Raw genomic sequence first — 14,719 nt, forward strand, 5'->3', positions numbered from 1 at the left:
AGTTTCAGGGTACTGCACATTTCATGAGTCAACAATGTGATATAGCAGAGAAGAAACGTCAACCTGAATTAAAAGAAGCTTAGCCTGTCTGTACTCCACCCTGCTCATACAAGGGTCTTCTTGTCACTTCTGAGTGTCGTATTTTAGAAAAGAAAATGATGAGCTAGAGATTGTCCAGAAGAGGGTAATCAGGAGAATCCTGAATTCATGCCCTTTATGGATCAGTTGAAGGAATGGGGAATATTTAACGAGGAGAAGCAAAAAATTAGTGAGTTGGGACATAATAATTGTCTTTAAATATTTATAAGTCTATCACGTGGATTAAGGACTAGATTTGTTTTGCTTGGCTTCAGAAGGAGCCAGCAAATAGGACTGAAATGACTGAAAGCTGCACGAAGGTCAACAGGCTTCATGTAAGGTAAAATTTTCCCAACAATTAATGAAAAAGACATCAGGCGAAAACTGGAAGTCCAGTTTTCATATATATCATATAATGAATTCTTGTTCTGAAATTAGGTGATTCTGTAAGGCTCAGAAAGGTTGTCAGTGGCATTAGGTTACAAAGTTAATTAGAGAGCCTCAGTTTCTCTGACTACAAATCGCATGCTGAAATTCAACACTGCCATGAACCTCTCCTTCAAAATCTTTAGATTACACAGATTAAAAACATGCAATTTCAGTAAGTAACTTTCCAAAAATTTCAAAGAGCATCTTTGAAATGGATAATGCTGATCTGAGCAATGCAACATTTCTTGTGGGTAAAGGGTAAAGACAATTTGGAAGCTCTTACTTTAATTGATGTTGGATAATCACTTGTGGCTGTCGTTTAAAATTATTCACACATGTATGATTTAGAATATAAAGGCTTTCTGTTCAAATCTCTCAGCTAAGCAACTTCTTAATATTGTTTTTATGACAATGGATTTGGCACTGTTTCAAAACACAAAAAAGGAATCCAACTTACAAATATATGCTCATATATTTATATAAGTAAAGCAGCTTTCTTGGACTTTCTTTCCTAATTCATATTCACAGGTTTCTAGGCATAATGGTGAAGGGCTGGGGTTTCTAGTACTCTACCAGACTGCTCTATATCATCAGCCAAATTAATTAGCTTTTAGAAAGAATATTTACTATGCAATATAACAAAGCCATTGGTTATGGCAATATATTCCCAAACTGGGGGCAATATTCTCCCCTTACACACCCAATAACTCTGGAGAGTGGGCTCAGATTTTAAGAGTATATTTAGCCAAAATGAACATACAGCTCCTGTAAATCATTTTATGCCTCCATAGTCATATAGGTGAGGGTGAAGTAACTTGTCCAGGGTGACATAGCTAGTAAGTGTCTGAGATCAGAATTGAACTCAGGAAGATGAGTATTCCTGACTCCAGGCCCAGTACTCTATCAATTGCACCACCTAATTGACTGGGAAAAAAAGTATAAGTGTAGCATAAACTCCTTTTTTCTTCTTTTTTCTTTCTTTCTTCCTTCCTTTCTTTCTTTCTTTCTTTCTTTCTTTCTTTCTTTCTTTCTTTTTTTTTTTGCGGAGCAATGAGGGTTAAGTGACTTGCCCAGGGTCACACAGTTAAAGTGTCAAGTGTCTGAGGTCACATTTGCACTCAGGTCCTCCTGAATCCAGGACTGGTGCTTTATCCACTGTACCACCCAGCTGCCCCCCAGTGTAGCATAAACTTAAACATGAATGCTATTTTTATTTTCACATGTTTTATCTCTTATTAAATTCTTCTGACATTTTCTTATCATGGCATAGAAGTGATCCTCATTTCCCAAAGGCTGTGCCAGTTTTACCTACAAATCTGATAAACATACCAGAGATATCTTTATCCAAACCAATGCCAAATGTTAACTACTAATAAATCCTAACCAGGCTGGTAAGTCTTCAAGTAAGAGCCTAGCAATCAACTCTGTTGTCTTGGGATTGAGGGGCTTCCCTTTTCCACTAGAAGTCTTCAAGCAAATGCTGGGTAGTCACTGGTCAGATGTGCTTTGGGGGGATCCCAGGTAAACCCGGTAATATTTGGAAAGATAGCCATGAAGTTCTCTTCCAACCTGTGATACTGTAGTTATGTTTTTAGCCTAGCTAAGTATGGAGAGAGAGGCTTTTCAATGGAAGTTTGGACATCAGGTGAAGAATTTTTTTTTATTTCCCTAATATTACTTTCTTCACAGCAATGCCTTGAGAATGTTGGGTAAAACATGGGAAATGCCTAAAAACCTTGATCAAAAAGAAGAGTCATTTTAAAGTAATTATTAATAATAATGTATCATATCAGGTATGGTGGGACATGTGTAGTCCCTGCTACTGAGGAGATTTAGGCTGGCTGACTACTTGAGTTCTAGAGTTCTGAGTTTTTGTAGGACTAAAGCTGATCATGTTTCTATACAAAGTCCAGCACCAATATAGTGAGCCCCTGGGAGTACAGGGCTACTAGGCTGCCTAAGGAGGGGCAAAGTTTCTGTACCAATTAGCAGAAGGATCAGAGTTAAGACTGGCCACTGGACTTCCGGCCTAGGCGAGATAGGGAAATACAGTCTCAAAATGTATACAAACATAATGTACATGCATACATACACACACTCACATACATATACATTATATATATTCTTTTCGTGATGTTACATATATGCATGTACAGAAATATATACATACGTGTATATGTGTGTGTGTGACATCACAAAAAATTACATGATACTCAATTCTCCTGTAGTATGGAATGAATGAAAGGGAGAATGTTGCAAGAAACTATCACAGACATAAACAATGCCTGGTACACCTCAAAATGAAAAAATCTTTTCAATGGCCCTCAAACACCAATGAACACCAAGTACTGGTCTCCTTTGGGCAGTATATATTAATTATACTACCCAATTGGGGAATATTTATATTAGATGAAGGTGTCAGATGATCTGATTCTTCATATTCATAAAGATGCTTGTTATGCAAAGAAGAGAGAATGGGAGTGATTTTCTATATTAATATTCTTAGGAATGTTGATAAGTTACATGTGATCTATGAAGAATTACTATTAATTTATTGCCTCAAACCATAAAACCCAGAAGGCATGGGTTGGACAGTACAAGCTCCTCAAAGAGATGACTCTTTCTACATTGCTCAGTAGTATAGTGATCATTCTTAAGGGAAATTCTAATTTAACCCAACATGTATCGTATAGGAAATCATGTCAAGTCTATGTGTTACACATGTACTATGTGCACACAAACATATGAACATACATACACATGCATATATCTATATCTACATATTTCTATCCATACCTATAGAGATATGGACATGAAAAAGTCATATATGCACACACATCTCTGTGTATGAGAGAGACTTTGGGGATACTCAGTATGCATGTATATATACACATACACAAACATCCATGATGCAACAACCTATCCTAGTATGGTCTTAATGGGAAAGGAGAGTGTGGTGCAAAAAAGGAAAGGAAGTTAGTTCATCCTGGGCCTTGCCATCTGCATTCAGCTTTCCCTCTTATATGAGTTGTCTCATACTATTAGAATGAATGCTCCTTGAGATCAAGGACTCTTACTTTCCTATTATTACCTTCAGCACTTGGCACCATGCTTGGCACAGAGTAAGAACTTAGTAGATACTTTTTCATTCAGCCATTCATCTGCCTTATGTGGCCTGAGGGCTATATATAGTTAAAGCTTTCCTGAGCCCAGACAAGAGATTAAATGTGAATTATTTTACATTTGAACTATTTTTTAAAAGGAATAAACAAGGTCACCAAGAATCATTTTGAAAATAACCAGTCTTGTTTTCTGTTGAAAATAGGTTTCAAATACCTCTTCCTAAGTATCATATAAGATAGAAACCTAGTTTCACAAGGTAAAAACAAGTGGCTAAGGCAGAAACAGTTTTGTAAATACAGGGTTATATCCTGTTTTTGGCATCCATGCAAAAAAAAAAAAATCCATGTTATGGAATCATGTCCAGTGCTTTCCTATCTGAGACACTGATTTAACTAAAAGCTAGGTTCTGTGCTTTTAAACCAAGATAGGCTTCACTGTAATAATTTCTTTCTGAACTGCATTCTTACTGGGTGAAATAAAACAGTATATGCTGCATACCATATACCATCATTGAGTAAATCCAAACCAGAGATTATACGCACAGAAAGGCTTGCAAAAAGGAGAAGGAAGGGAAGGAAAGGGAAGGGGAGGGGAGGGGAGGGAAAGGAAGGGAAGGGAAGGACAAAATGGAAAGAGGGGAAGGTGGAAAGGAAGAGAGGAAAAACGCAAGGAAGGAAGGAAGAAGAGAGGAATGGAGGAAATGAGGGAGATGGAGAGAGGAGAAAGGGAGTGAGGGGAAGGGAAAAGAGTGAAATGAAAGAAGAATAAATATACATTTTTTATTTTGATTTGATTTTTAAATTCCTGTTCATGTTTTTCAAAGGCTCTTCTTATACTTGCTCCCTGCCTACCATAAGGAAGAGATATCTGTAAACACATTGGACACATTACATATATATGTGTGTGTGTATATGTGTGCATGTGCATGCATGTACACATACACACACATTTATACGTACACACATACGTGTATGTATACATCTATGAATGCATGTATGTAATATATGTATATAACACTTCATTTCCACTAGTCTTAATATTTGTTTTTAAAGGTATAGTGAATCAAGACAACTTAAATCCAAATCTTGCCTCTGACACTGTGAAAGCTAGGGATGTTGGCACCAGTTTGTGCTGGCAAGAGCTGATTGTTAAATTTTCATTGTGAACATTTATACTTTAGAAATTGGCAAACACTACAAATCAGGGCTTGATTTGTTTTTTGAATGTTTAGAATGAATAAATATGAAAAAATGTTAATAATGCAGAGTAAACTTAAGAGAATATCATAGCTGGAGGGGCTTTCCCTTGCCCCACCCCAAAATGCAGTTGTTAAACATTTAAAAGCACACTTCTCCCTCCCTCCTTATCCACTCTGGGCAAGTCACTTGCCCTCTCAATCCCTCAGGCAATTGTATGGGACTAAAAAGTTCAGGGCAGGCCTGATCTGCATTTGTAGAGAAACTCACCTCACTAGTAATTCTTTATGCCATTGACATCTTGTCCCCTTCCTCAAAAACAAATATAAAAATCTTGAAACTCAGTAGGACTTAAATTTAGAAAATATTATTACATCTTACATGAAGTTCATACATATTAGCTACAATTTTTATTTTTATCACTAAACTAAGTTCCCAATTTCCAGTTTTAAATAGTAATTATACATGTGGGTAGGTGCCCAACACAACCTAAAGGCTGAAAGTAAACCTCTCTGACTTATATTACAGGAAAGTATCATATATACCTGGACCTGGAAAAATACCTAGACTCTAAAATGCCATTCAGTTAAGGGCATGAACATTTAGATGCAAATAAGCCTTTTAAGTATTTAGTTTGTTAAAGCATTATCTTGAACATTCATAGTAACTGCACATATAAAAGTCCTCCAAACTTCCCCAAAATTCAGATTTAGGGGCCAATTTATTTTAAAGTACCCTGGACAGCAATTATATTCATTTGAAAATAGTATCATGTTTTACAATACACTCTTTCACATAGTTAGAAATGTTGGAAGATGCCTTAAGACTATATAACAACAATTTGAGAAAACATAAGAAGAAAAACTTGTCCTTATCTCAGCCTAATTTCTAAATTCCTGTAGACCTCATAAACCAAGAAGATCTACTCCCAGGGAACATGTGATACAAGGCAGTAAATATCTTCCTCACTCGGTGTCCCCAGTTGTCACAGAGTTTCTGGGCAGTGAATAGGCCTCAACCCAACTCCATCAATCTCCTCCCCTACATTTCATCTGGATAGTCCCTGGCCCTAGTTCCTTCCACTGGCTGGGAAAATTGGCAGACAAGACATGCTGATAAGGGCATTGAAGTCTCTGTTTCGCTGCTCTGAATCTTCACACCAATACTGCCTGGGCTGGAATACAGAGGAATACACCTTCTGCAATTCAATGTTCTCACCAAAAAATCCTTAGAAAATAGGAAAGCTGGGTTCTCCTCTCTTTAGAGACACTGCAGCTACATGATCACATGCTTTCAATGACATAGGTCAAAGAATAAGGAAGAAGCTGGAAGCCATACAAATTATATGAATAGCAGCAAGGGGGAAGAGACAGAACATCTCATTACTGGGTCAAACTGGATTAATATGTTGCTTTTTTTAGATTTGTCTCTGAAACAAAAAACCATGCAAAACTTTGAGCTCATTATAATGGGCCTCACTCTCATTTGTGTGGTGCATTTGAGCTTTGTAACCATAGTACCAAAAACATATTGATTAAATGATATTCCAATAATCATAGAAGTGTCAAGGGGAAAGACTATCAGCAACAAAATTCTTTGGTCAAAATATGAGAGATAACAAGTTCTCATAACAAATGTGGGCAGGGAACTTAACAATCAGTTATGTCTACACTGGCAGTCTTTCTTGGTTTTCATGAGAGATTAGTCATCACTTGAGATACACAATTTGTGACTATAAATATTGAAACTGACATTATAACTGCCAAAACCTATATGTCTATGAGAGTAGAGTCCCCCTTGGAATCTTGATACTCGTTCTGAAGATACTGGAGTTTTCCAAAACATTTTAGCAATTCCTCTTAAAGGAAAAATGAAATATTTTCAGGAATAATCTATGAGCTAGAAAAGAAAATCAGTCTCATTATTTTATATTCACACAAAAAGTCAGTTATTTACCAATCAATCAAAAAAACAAACAATAAAAATATCTCAGCATGATAACCTTATTTAACAGATTTGGGTCCAAATAACTATTATCTTTCTACTCCTTCCAACGCCCACCCTCAACCCCTATCCATCCTCAAAAAATGAGTATATAGAGATTGTAACACAGCCTTTAATGGAAATTTTAGAAGTTCCACAATTATTTGAGTAATGTGGAAGCATCATTTGAACAAGGGTAGAGCCTTTCACAACCATTCCTTGAAAAGAGATGGCTCATTTATTTCAGTAGACAAGTTCTGGTTTGTTTATTTAAAAACTGTCACATTGTCTTATAGTCCCATCTCATATATGCACAAGGAAATGACTGTTATGCTATTTTCAAAATGTTATATTTTAGTTTAACTAAACCTGTAAATATTTTCACTTGTCATAAAAGGAATGTTCTTAAAAGTTGTGCTAAAAACAAATCTATTTCAATTGCATAACTTTTTTAAATTTAGTGTAAAATTTACCAATTCTGTGAAGTTTAGTCTGCATTATTTCATTCCCCCAGTTAGCAGTATTCCCCCTTCCAATACTTACGCCATGATGCCTGAGAGGTGAAACATTTCTGCTGTGATGTAGGATAAGTAGCTGTATAGGAAGACAAAGAGTGGCTCAATCACTCGGATATTGTGTGTGAAACGCGTGGTAAATGCTGCTATAAAGCCCAGCAAGATTCCAATCACAATTCCCCCGATTCCCACCACAAAGAAGTTAGCGATTCCAGCAAACACATCAATAGTCTCAATTGTTTTCATCTGGCAAAAGGACTTGAACAAATTGTACAGCACCTGTGAAAGAAAGAAATTGTATCAGTTATCACCAATGATCCTTTCTACTTTTCCCATTATTTCTCTAAGTTCAGGAGAGAAAATAAACAACTACAACTTACCTTGACCTTCTAATGAGAAACTTTAACCTTTTTTTAGTTCAAAACAGGTCAATATTTCAGATTTCAAACCTATAGGGTTTTTGTTTTTCTAAATTAGTATCTAATCTAAATAAGTTCTGTAGCATACTTTTTAGGGTAAACACTAAGAAACACTGCTTTGTCAGAATGCATCTAAAATTAGATTCTGTATTCCTTTTAACACATAGTTGGCACCCATCACACTCTTCTGTGTTACTACCTCTGCTTCAATAAGAGAATGACAGATAGGAAGCTGCTCAGCACTTATGGGAGCTTATTTAAACTCTTAACACCCATAACCTGTTCCCAGAGAAGTTCTTCCTGAACTCAGCAGGGGACCAGAGTAAAGATCTTCATGCCAGCCCTGTGGACTGAATCCCATCTCCTACTGCTGCTGCTTAAAGCAGGAGTTCTTATCATGGGGTTCTGTAAGGTTGTTTTTTAAAAATGTTCTGGTATCTGTATTTCAGTATAATTGGTTTCTTTTGTAATGCTATATACTTTATACATTTTAAAACTTTAAAGGGGCCCACAGGTTTCACCAAATTGTCCAAGAGATATATGACAAATATATGAAAAAATATTAAAAACTAGTTTTAAGTAAAGTGAATATGTAGGCAAGAAAGTGAATTACTTTTTGCCTATTTGTAGGGATGTGGTATGGGCAGCTAGGTAGCAGAGTGGATAGAGTGTCAGGCCTGGAGTCAGGAAGACTCATCTTCCTGAGTTCAAATCTGGCCCCAGACACTTACTAGTTGTTTGACCCTGGACAAGTCACTTCATCCTGTTTGCCTCAGTTTCCTTATCTGTAAAATGAGCTGGAGAAGAAAATGGCAAATCTATCCAGTATCTTTATCAAAAAAACCCCAAGTGGAATCATGAAGAATTGGACAACTGAACAAGGGATGTAGTCTAATTATAAAATTATCAGAATTCATTATGTAGTTTGTAAAAAGTAGTCAAGATATGATCCCATGAACTATCTCCCCACTCTACTCAAGTATATTCACATGAAATATATATAGAATTGATTTAATTGAAATAGCATCCTAATAGTTCTCCATGCTTCTGCTTTTAGCCTCTTCCCTCTCCAAATGATCTTCCACATAGCTGCAAAATAGATAAGTCTGGCCATGTTGATGCTCAAGAATTTTTCATAGTTCTCTAGTATCCTCTTGGATAAAATTAAAACACCTTGGTTTTAAGTCAAGGAAAAAGGTTTAAGACCCCTCACAACCTGGTCCCAACATACCTTTCCATATTTATTTCACATTGCCCCTCTTCATACATTCCAGCCATACCAGCCTACTTGCTATCATCTGATTTGACATTCCATTCCTGGCTTTTCTGTGTGCATTGGTCATTGCTAGTCCATAGAATTCATTCCTTCCACCGAGTACTTTTTGGACTCCTTACCTTCATCCCAAGCTCATTTCTGACACTACTTCCTACAGGAACCCTTTCCTGATTCCCTAGTTATTTTCATTCTCATCCTTCTCAAAACAACTTGCACTTATTTCCCATATAAATGAATAATATATAAATACAATGTAAGCTCATTGAGGGAAATAACTTTTTTTCCATTTTGTCTTTATGTCCTCAGCACAGATCACAATAAACAGTAGATTAATAAATATTTCTTGATTTGAATTGCTCAGTTGAATTTCAAGAATACTGTCAATCATGTGTGTGTGTGTGTGTGTGTGTGTGTGTGTGTGTGTGTGTGTGTGTGTGTGTGTGTGTTTGAGAGGTGCACTGACACTTTTAGGTGACTAGAGTGCTGTCTCTGTAAATCACTACTTTAAATGCTCCTTACACAGAAGGGATCACTTCACAACTAAATGATTTAGACTACTGCAAAGGACTCCTGGCTAACTTCCCTCATTGTCATCTTCCTGACACTAATCCAAAACTGTAAATTTAATCTTCCTCAAACATCTCCCTCTCCTATTCGAAAAACTTTCAAAACCCCCTATTACTCACTGTTTTAAGCCAGTCTTCTGCTTAGGGATCTAGAGTCTCCCTAATCTTGCCCCACTACCTTCAGCAAAACTTGTTTCTCATTCTTCCTTAACACACTCTGCTCTAGTCTCCATAAGGCCGAATAGAAAACATGCTCATTCCCAACTTTGGACCTTCTTCCTTCATATTGTGTCCTTTGCCTAGGATGGCTTCCTTCCTCCATTCCATTTATTCAAAGTTGTTAATATCCAGGTGCTACCTTCACTCAAAAGCTTCTCTGTCCAATGGAGGATCACTGATCTCCTTCCCTTACAGCAATAATATTTCACAATTTGGACCTGAATTATATTCTTTTGTATTGTTTCTTATTATTTCATTACCTTTAAGTCTTCAATTAAAGTTCAAACTCCCCAAGGGTAAAATCATGCTTTATTTCTCCTTTAACCCTACAGGGTCCGATACAATAGAATTAGGATAGTGGTATAATGTTCCAAGAAGTGACTAGCGGCAAAAGTAAGTCTGTATCCTTTTTTTTCCCTGGCATTATATATTATCTAATTATTTAAAGGTGTGCTTAGTTTTCAATATGGTCCCTTTTTATTTTTTAAAATGGTAACAATGAGTCATAGAGTTTTTATTTTAGGCCCATGGATCAGAAGATACATTTTGATCTTCTTACTGTTAATGTGGATACCACGGCAAAGTTGGAAAGGAAAATCTTAGCTAGACAAATTCCGCTTGTGACCACGAAATGTTTTCTCACTGACAAGGAAGTTTTCCATAACCTCTCATTTGATTTACCTTGAAACTCTCACCTAATGATCAGCATAGGATAAAATTATTTCAGTTTCAACTGGCCACAATCCCAGAGCTGGTTCAAGAAGAGTCTTTGACCTTATCACAAATGCTATGCTTAAATGGTGTCTTGTGGTTGTGATTATTTATATATTGCATTACTGTATTTCAAAGGGGAAGCAGGGTGACAGATTTCTCTCAGGTCATGAATGGGTGACCTAAATTTGATAATGACATTTTAGCAAGATTAAACTAGGAGATATATCTATGTTCTAAGTTCAGTAATGAGGTGAATTTTAGAGTTCAGAGTTATCTAAAAATCAAAGATATGGCTAATGTTCTTTTAATAAGAATTAATATAAGTTTAGATAATTGTATTTCATTTTTGGCAAAACAATTTAATATTCACACTGAAGGTTTAAAGGAGAAAAATAATTTGGAAGTGTTACTAATTACTTCCCAATTCCATAAGATTACATTTCATTACTATGGCCAGTGGAAATGACTGCAGTCTGAAGATACTTCACTGGACTCCTTTCAACTGCCAATCTTTCCTCAATGAATCCAAGTTACAAGACCAAAAGAACATGAGGTCTGACTGCAAAAAAGTAAATAAATAAAACATTAAAGTGACCACACAAAAAACCAACTTTGTCATGAGACTGAAACATGTGCCAGTGAGGTTCATGTAAGTGAATGAATTCATAAAAATGTTTCATCTGGAATACCGTGAAATCACAGCGTTTCTCAGAAACTATGGACTCTTTGAGAGCAGGAACTGGTTTTTTGGTTTTGTTTTTATCTTTTTTTTTTCATATCTTGTAGACTGATAACTGAGGAACTAAGAAATACTTTCCTACCAAGAAAAAAATTATAAAATATTTTTTCCTGTGGTAGAAAAGTTAGGGGGGAAAAAGCATGAGAATTCTAATCAAACAACTTCCTAGGCCACAAAATTATTTTTTTCTCTAAAATACCATGGGAAAAAGAGAGAATATATGTATTTTGAATAGAGAGCTATGCCAGGAATCAGGGCTTAGATACTGGTTCTGGAATAGCTCAGCTATTCTATGCCCCTCCATGAGACTAATCTACTGAGCTGTGATTGTGTTTCCTTACTCACAATTGCTTATTCCAAAGACCTTTCTCTTTCTTTTTCTCTTTAATAATATTTTATTGTTTTCCCAATTACATACAAAAACAATTTTAAACATTTGTTTTTTGAAAATTTGAATTCCAAATTCTCTCCCTCTTTCCCTTCTTTTTCTTTGCCCTCCCCGAGACAATAAGCAATTTGACATGGTTATACATGTGCAAACATGGAAAACAGAGTTTCATATTAGTCATGTAGGGAAAGAAAACAGACCAAAAAAACCCACAAAAAAAGTAAAGTAAAAAAATAGTATGCTTTAATCTGCATTCAGACTCCAATTCTTTGTCTAAAGGTGGATAGCATTTTTCATCACAGAGTCCTTTGGAATTGTGTTGGATAAAGATCCTTCTCTTTCAATAAATGATTTTATTAAGAGATAATACCAAAAGATATCCAAGAAAGATATGTAAGATAAGACTATACCTATGTTTTACTTAACTTTGTATGTTATGAAAGGGTTTTCTTTTAGTTAAATAAGAAACATTCCCCCCACCCCCCACCCCCGCCCCCTGCAACCATCCCTCTAAAATCTAATAAAGCTGTACGTCAATGAAGTTATAATTAAGTCTTTAGCTATTTTCTGCCTGGTCCCCTTTTATATCTCTCCAGCACTGGCAAGACGCCTCTTCCAATTTTTATGTGCTGCATACCAATGAAGACATGAGTGAGTATAAGAATTTTTCACCTGGTTTATTTATTCATTCCAGAGACAGTAACAACACAGGAAATTCCTTTTCTCTGACCTTTCCCCTGCTTCCTATTGTACTTTCCTAGTGAACAAATGGCCTGGATTAACTTTTTCAAGAATGATGATGTCATCACCCACTCAACTGAAGCAAAATTATACTCACAAACTACCCCCTGGGAGTAAAGATATCACCCAAGGAAGTTGAATTTGCCCCCCCCCCCATTTACTGAATGGTAGTTAATAAATTATTTATTTTTATGTTTGGAGGTAAAATAATACATCAAGTGCCATTTCATGGTATAAATTAAAAACCTGAATTTGTATTTATTGGTAGAGAAACTAAGCATGCTTGAAAACATGGCCTAGTGTTTAGGGAGTCCAACAGAAATGGAAAAATGGGGAATAGAAAAAACACATGATTAGTATATATACTCTGTATTTTTTGGAAATCTAAATATGAGATGATTCAGTGTAGGTATCACATAAAACCAAGTTCTCTTTGTTTTTCTCTAGGTATTTGTGATACTGTATTCTTTCTCTCTCTCTCTCTCTCTCTCATCTCCTCCTACCTGACTGCTCCTTCTTAGTTTCCTTTGCTGGATCATCATCCAGGTCATGACTCCTCTGCTCTTTTCTTCTCCCTCTATTCTATTTCATCTAGGAATCTCATCAGGTCCTATAGATTCAGCTATATCTCTTTGCTGATGATTTTTTTTTTTAATTTTTTTTTTCTTATGAGATATTTTATTTTTTCCGTTACATGTAAAGATAGTTCTCAACTTTTGTTTATACATGCTTTACAATTTCAGATTTTTCTCCCTCCCTCCCCTCCCTCCCCCCTCCCCTAGACAGCAGGTAATCTGATATAGGTTATATCTATATATCTCTATACATATACATATAGATATATATATACACACACACATATATATACACATAATAACATTAATCCTATTTCTGCATTAATCCTGTTACAAGAGAAAGAATCAGAGCAGTGATGCAAAACCTCAAAATAGAAAAAAAAAACACAACAGCACCCAAAACAAAAGAAATAATATGGTTCAATCAGCATCTATACTCCACAGTTCTTTCTTTCTTTTTTTTTTTTCCTTGGATTTGGAGATCCTCTTCTATCATGAGTTCCCTGGAACTCTTCTGTACCATTGCATTGGTGAGAAGAATATAGTCCATCACAGTAGGTCAACACTCAATGTTGATGATACTGTGTACAATGTTCTTCTGGTTCTGCTCATCTCACTCATCATCAGCTCACGCAAGACCCTCCAGGTTTCTCTGAACTCTTCCTGCTCATCATTTCTTACAGCACAATAGTATTCCATTGTATTCATATACCACAACTTGTCCAGCCATTCCCCAATTGATGGGCATCCCCTCAACTTCCAATTCCTTGCTACCACGTAAAGAGCAGCTATAAATATTTTTGTACATGTGGGTCCCTTTCCCCCTTCCATGATTTCTTTGGGCAAAAGACCTAAAAGTGGGATTGCTGGGTCAAAGGGTATGCACAGCTTTATCACTCTTTGGGCATAATTCCAAATTGCTCTCCAGAATGGTTGGATCAGCTCACAGCTCCACCAACAATGCATTAGTGTTCCAATTTTCCCACAGCCTCTCCAACATTTATTATCTTCCTTTTTTGTCATTTTAGCCAATCTGATAGGTGTCAGGTGGTACCTCAGAGTTGTTTTAATTTGCATCTCTCTAATCATTAGAGATTTAGAGCATTTTTTCATATGGGAATAGATAGCTTTGGTTTCTTCATCAGAAAACTGCCTGTTCATATCCTTTGACCATTTCTCAATTGGGGAATGACTTGGATTCTTATAAATTTGATTTAATTCCCTATATATTTTAGAGATGAGGCCTTTATCAGAAGCACTGGCCTCAAAAATTGTTTCCCAGCTTTCTGCCTCCCTTCCAATTTTGGATGCATTGCTTCTGTTTGTACAAAAATTTTTTAATTTAATATAATCAAACTCATCCACTTTGCATTTTATAATATACTCTATCTCATGTTTGGTCAAAAACTGTTCTCCTTTCCAAAGATCTGATAGGTACACTATTCCTTTCTCTCCTAATTTACCTATGGTATCACCTCTTATGTCTAAATCATGTATCCATTTTGACCTTATTTTAGTATAAGGTGTAAGATGTTGGTCTAAGCCTAATTTCTGCCATACTATCTTCCAGTTTTCCCAGCAGTTTTTGTCAAATACTGAGTTCCTATCCCAGAAGCTGGAGTCTTTGGGTTTATCAAACACTACATTACTAGTGTCATTTACTACTGCATTTCCTGAGCCTAGCCTATTCCATTGATCTACCACTCTATTTTTTAGCCAGTACCAGATAGTTTTGATGACTGCCGCTTTATAGTAAAG

At 36.1% G+C, this 14,719-nt stretch overlaps 1 protein-coding gene across 1 annotated transcript in view; it reads right to left on the minus strand.

The window, feature by feature from the left end:
• SLC9A2 (solute carrier family 9 member A2) overlaps positions 1–14,719 on the minus strand; it is a 126,650-nt gene that overhangs the window by 76,521 nt on the left and 35,410 nt on the right. Inside the window, exon 3 of the mRNA XM_043997537.1 lies at positions 7,353–7,603. Coding sequence (XP_043853472.1) covers positions 7,353–7,603 — 251 coding nt within the window. The remainder of the gene's footprint in view (positions 1–7,352; positions 7,604–14,719) is intronic.

Source organism: Dromiciops gliroides, chromosome 3 (genome assembly GCF_019393635.1).
Source record: "Dromiciops gliroides isolate mDroGli1 chromosome 3, mDroGli1.pri, whole genome shotgun sequence".
NCBI classification, from domain to species: domain Eukaryota; kingdom Metazoa; phylum Chordata; class Mammalia; order Microbiotheria; family Microbiotheriidae; genus Dromiciops; species Dromiciops gliroides.